Below are 6,000 nucleotides of genomic sequence, written 5' to 3'. Positions count from 1 at the left end.
AAAAAATAAAACCCAAAACATGTGCTTCTTTAGAAGGTTTTTCATCATTTTCTCTACAGTTTTAGAGACATTTAACTCCGTAGATTTCATTAATAAAAGAAACATTCAGTCCATCTTTATGAGATGGTGCAGAACAGTGGCACTCTAGATGGCTACATGTAGTGGTTTCTTCTCAACATACACTCTTAATTCTAGTATTGCTATCTTGTTTTGTGAAGAAATCTTCAGAAGTTCTGCAGGAACCTAAATATGGAGCGTTTATTTTAAAATGTATGTCTTTGGTAGGGAACAATGATTTTATCCTGAATAATAAAAATAAGAACAGAAACAGGCAAGTTATTGTCAGGGCTGTGATAATATTGAAATAGTTTTATTCAACTGTACCTAAACAAAGCATCCCAGATAGATACAGATGAGTTCCAGAAACCTACAAGTATTTAAAGAGGATGAGACAACCATAAAGTAAGGATGACAATGAGTCTTTTTAAAAATCTTGTACAAAATACTGAATGCTTTAACTTCAAAAAAACCCATCAAAATTTCAGACCATACACACAGTCTTTTAGTAAGGTATCACTGATATTTACAGTTTAAGACATTTAACATGTAGAACTTGGACTCCGCGTGTAATTAAAAGAGCTATAAATTTACAGCCTTTTTACACTGTACTGAGAAGACAGTTTTAAGATAAAATAAAAGAGTATTATCAATTTTTATTGAGTTAAATATAAATGCTGCTTTTTTCATTTTGTAAACTAAAAAGGACATTTAAATAATGCAATTAACTTCTGGAAATTTCCATTTAAATAAAATATCTCTACAGTGCAAATCCACCAAAAAAGCAAAGTATTAAAATGTACCAGAACCGGTCGGCAAAATGTCTAGACAGATATTTTGGTAAGCTATCATTTTTGTTCAGCTGCCATCAGATTCCTCTTGCAAGATGGAAGTATTTTCTGCCACCAGTCCATAGTGATCAGATTCAGGTTCTAAATTATCCAAGTAGAAGGGAGATCAGTTTTGACACCACATGTACATTGAGGCTGTTTCCCAGCAGACGGTAGCACTGCTTTGTTGTTACTTTGTCAGGAAAGCCTAAAACAAAAACATATAGTACATAATCATTAGTTTGGGTTTGTTCCTAGCTTTTAATCTATTCCTTTTTTTCAGAGAACAGTTCTTAATGCACTGATTACAGATGGCATCACCCACTCCTTATGTTACAAAAACAATTCCCAAGCAGTTCATTGGATTTGTGTAAGTTCTGCCACTAGCAGTACTGCTATCTCTAAAGTTTAACAAGCCTCAAAACATTTCTCATGTAACTAATGTCATTCTACCTTCTTTTCATATAGCCCAAGACACCCAGGAGTCTCAGGGAGGGACAGAAGTACCTAAAACACTGCGAAACCACTACTCCAGAGAATATCCAGAAGAACATCACCACAGCAGAAAGGAAAGGTGATTATTTTGCAGTTGGTCCAAACTCTGTTTCTCAATAAGCTTTATGTGGTACTTCCAATCTGAGCCTCTGAAACTGGTTAAGGCAAATCAAATGAGTCTTGCAGTGCAATACACAACCAGTACAGGTCAAGTTATGAGAAAGGCTTCCTCAGTGAGAGATCAAGCAGCTGAAAAACTTGCCATCTAATTTGATGCTGAACCTATTAGATGGACCCAGAAATACAGAGAGCATCTGAAACATCTTTCACATGGTAACTGCATCAATTGGGAAAGAGAAGTGAGGCCCAGAAAAAACTTGTCCAGGTATTGTGAAAGGGCTGTGTTGTGTATTGAGCACACAAAAGTGACCAAGCTTCTGAGAATGCAAAAGCTGTCAGCAGCCAGCTGGTCTGCTGTCACTGTCCTTGCTTGCACTCCTTGCTTACTGTGAGCTAAATTGCTTTTGCTTCAACTTGAGTGCAAGATGAACAGCAGTGGTGATTCAACTGTTAAGGTCATTTGCTACACTGCTGAAACTTCATTACATTTAATTATTTGATCATTCCTTAAAAAGAAAGCCTAACTTTGAACTCAAGGTCATCAACAAATGACCAGATTATTTCTGATGCATAAAGACCTGAGTGCAAGTAACAATATGTATGTTCTGAGATTTTCCTACCACTTCAGAAAAAGCCTCTTCCATGGATTTCTCAGTAGAGAACATGGTTGGACAGATGCTCAACCAATGACAGAAAGCTGAGCAGGAGGTGGTGTCTGGGAGGAGCTGTTCCATCCTTTTCTGCCAGTTATTAATGTCTCAATTGTGGAGTGCTTTGGTAAACACATCTTCTGCCAGCTCCATCCATCCACCCTGCCCAGCTTTCTGACACTCACATTTGGGCAACCATCCTCTCTGGAACAATCATTTGCACACCCTTAGATGGAGTTTTCATATTAAAATCACTGAATAAGGTACAGAATCTACATGTTTTAAAAGAATACATAAAAATAAATATGTATTTATGCACCTACCCACATGCATGTGCCCAAGAAGCTTATCTGAACCCTAAAAATACCTCTTGGCAACTAAAAGCCTGAATGAATTTTCAGTACTCATGTTTTCCTTCATCCCAAGCCTCTATCATCAGCCTGTTAACATTATCTTGTACCTTCCATCTTCTTGGCTCAGAAATAGCCTCCACCAGGTCAGATTTCACAACTCATAGTTTGCTGGCACTTCCTGCACAGCCCTCACCATATCCTTCAGGCAGTGTACACCACTTGATGTTGTGGTCTTAACACCACACTAGCACATTGTGCTGATTTGCACTCAGCTGCCATTTGTTTCCTAATGGCTTACATACATCACTAACATGAAAAATGGAAAAGGCATCCTGACACTCACTCACATGAAAGCAGGGCACAGGTGCAAGAATGCTCTGATCACTTTTAATGATATTACTGTGGGACCCACAGCAGTGGCTAAGACAAATGACTGCAGTATTTCACTGACCTATAGTGTAATTCCTATTTATACATTTAGATGTTAAAAGCACAAATAAATCTGTTAATGTTAAGAAGAAACAATAATCTTAACTCTGGATCTCGCATATTGGAAAAGGCCATCAATTTGTTAAAATATAAAACTGCACAGACACAGCCATTTCTTCTGATAATAATGTAGCTGCAGCTCATAACAGCATCTGTTACAAAGCTTCCTGACATTCTCTTCCCTTCATTTGCAGCTCATAGCTCTCTCATTCTTTAGCTTTTTGGACCAACAAGAGATCTGCAGTGGGTAAATCTCCTTTCTGTTGTTGAAAATTTCAGGAGAAATATTGCCTTCATTATAACACACAGGAGCAGATAAATTAAAGCACACTTTCCTCTGAAAATACCACACTTCACAATAATGACTTAAAATTTAAAATAGGAGAAATGGTGTCAGGGGAAAACCCTTTGCTGCAGCCATAAACACAGCAACTTTCAGAAGAAATAAAACATAGATTGCAAATCCTCAAAAGAAACTTAGATTATAGTAACTAAATTCACAACATATTCCTATCAGCCTGGAGTTGAGTAATGCTTTTTTTAAAGTACAAAGTGGGAAATGTTTTAGATTAAACACAAAGGAAAGAAATGTCAGACTTGTGACTCAGCACAATGGGAAAGGCTTGTTCTGCCCATGAATCAGGAGCATGTATGATAGGAAGCCACTGGGTAAGAGGGCTTGTTTCATATGTTACGGAAGTTGGAAAAGTAGTTTAGCAAAGAAAAGATCTGCAAAAACTGTGAAGAAGAACCCATGAATTAAAAGTAGAAGGTTACTGAACTCAGAGGTGGAATCTGTCCCTGTCCCTCCCTCCACAGTTCGCAGGTGACAACAGACAAACTTGCTAAATGAGCACTTAGTGGATGGTGACAACCTGGACACTCCTCAGATTCAGAAGCCTGACTGTCTTGAGAGTTTGTTTCTGGTTTTCAAAAATACTGAAGCTCAAAGCTGTCCCTGAAGATGAGCTCTGAAGAGTGGAAGCACAATATCATTCCAAGCACTCTGAAATAGGAAAGGTCAGGTTTTGCAAACTGAACACCCTAAATTAATGGGGTCATCCAACCATAAATTTCTCCATTGTGTCAGTTCTCCCTCTGTAGAGTTCAAGCAATATTAACCCTACAACACCTCTCAGTTATGTTGTAAAGACTGATTTAACATTTGGAGAACACAAGCTGTATTTTAAAAAAGGAGAAAATTGGCTACCCTGTGCTCAGCTGGAAGCCTGAACAGCACGATAAACCTACACAAGCCCAAGATAGCCCTGTTTAGCATAAAACAAGCAAGGTTAGTGCTGACAGCTCTATCCTTTGACTTTCCAACCTTGATAATGTTCTTTTAATATAATAATTTTTAATAAAACTGTAAGTAATAAATGAGAAAAACTAAAACTGCAAAAGGAAAATATACATTAGCACTCCTCAGAATTCTAAGTGATTGAGGAAGTTAAAGAAAATATAGCAAATTACTCAAGATTGGTGGTGTCTTATTGTATGGATGCTTGTGTTGCTGAGGGACAGTAAATTGATCTGGCTGCAGCAGGCAAGGCTCCTTAGCAGGTAGTAAACGGCAACATTTTCTTGGCTGACTTTTTTTTCATATGAGAAACTCTGATTAATTTAGATCAGGCTTAATTCTGGTTGACCTGTGTCCAGCGTACTGCTATTGCTGAGTATAGTACCTTGACTCCCTCTTGTCCACAGAACAATTAGAAAATGAAGTCCCTGACCAAAGTCTAAGACTGCCTTTTCTAGAAAACAGAGATTACTTAAAAGATCATTAACTGAAGAGTTTAGTTACTCTTGAACAATGAAGTATCTGTATCTTCTGAAATTCCCTTTGTCAGCAGCTGCAAATGCATGGAAGGGAGAAAACAAGCAACTCCAACCCTGAGAAACACTAAGAAACCTTCCAAACTGGCAGGATATATTGAACTTACCATTTAGTAATGGTAAAATTTCCTTGCCAGAACGTTTTTCTTAGTTTAAGATGATAAATCTAACCATGGAAACTGGCTCTTATAAAATGCAAAAAAATACTGGAAATTCAGAGAAATTCAGAGTTAGCTAAATAACAAGAATCAACCATACAAACTGAGCTGTCTGGAAAAAAAATGTCAAATGAAACCATGGATTAGTCCCCCGTCAAAAGACTCCATTGGCATTCCTGAAGCATGATGTAGAAATGGGTACTTTGTAGCACATACCAAATTCCAGAGGGAATCCATGAAGATTTGCTATTTCTCTTGGGGTAAAGTACCTCAGTCTTAATGTTGACAATTTCATAAGCTTCTCTTCTTCTGGTAGTTCCTCAATGTATTTAAACACTGATTCAAGCTATGAAGAATATCCAAAACAACAGTATCACCAGCCGAATATTCATCACATGCCAAATATTTAAAATATAACACATCTTGACAGAGTATTTCTTTGATTATCACAATGTCAAATAGTATATTTTCTTTGACAGTATGATTTGTGCTGTATTTTTGCAGCCAGTATGTCAACATGTAGATTTTCAAGAAAGAAATCAATGCTACCATGAGGATATTCATCATTCCAGTTAAAAGCTATACCAATACTTAATGTGGCAAAGGACTATAAAAATTATTAATGAAAGGACAGCGACTAAATATGACTGCATAACAGACCATGCACACAAATTCAGCTGTATGGATGCAGCTGTTTTAATACATTCACTCCAAGATTATCCTGAATTCCAAAGCTGCATTCTTCTTATGCTTAGAAATACCACATAGTATTAGTGAACAGCACAGAAGTGCAAGGGGAGGTGCTTATGTGCAAAACAGACTTTGTGAAAAGTATCTTTGAATGCTGGTTCACCAATACATTTATTCATACCTCCTGAAAGCCAAAATACCACTTTATGGTGAACTTCATATTAGCATCAGAACTTTTCAAAATACTGTATCTTCCCAGATAAACAATATTTTTGAAATTCAAATGCATTAAACACTTGAAAATATTTACTGGATCATCTGT

General features: G+C 37.0%; 1 protein-coding gene across 6 annotated transcripts in view; it reads right to left on the bottom strand.

The window, feature by feature from the left end:
• Positions 1-321: 321 nt before the first annotated feature.
• Positions 322-6,000, bottom strand: part of TRDMT1 (tRNA aspartic acid methyltransferase 1) — a 29,533-nt gene continuing 23,854 nt past the window's right edge. For 4 of the 6 annotated variants that reach the window (XM_030446279.1, XM_030446276.1, XM_030446275.1 and 1 more), the window contains exons 9-10: positions 5,205-5,334; positions 323-1,095 (exon numbers count right to left, since the gene is read on the bottom strand). In XM_030446279.1, coding sequence (XP_030302139.1) covers positions 995-1,095; positions 5,205-5,334 — 231 coding nt within the window. In that variant the 3' untranslated portion in view covers positions 323-994. Of the gene's footprint in view, positions 1,096-5,204; positions 5,335-6,000 lie in introns of all 6 variants that reach the window. The other 2 variants (XM_030446280.1, XM_030446274.1) reach the window with 2 other exon arrangements.

Source organism: Calypte anna, chromosome 2, assembly GCF_003957555.1.
Source record: "Calypte anna isolate BGI_N300 chromosome 2, bCalAnn1_v1.p, whole genome shotgun sequence".
In the NCBI taxonomy this organism is placed as follows: Eukaryota; Metazoa; Chordata; class Aves; order Apodiformes; family Trochilidae; genus Calypte; species Calypte anna.
The sequence above is the reverse complement of the archived record's forward strand: the minus strand, read 5'-3'. Positions and strand labels throughout refer to the sequence as shown.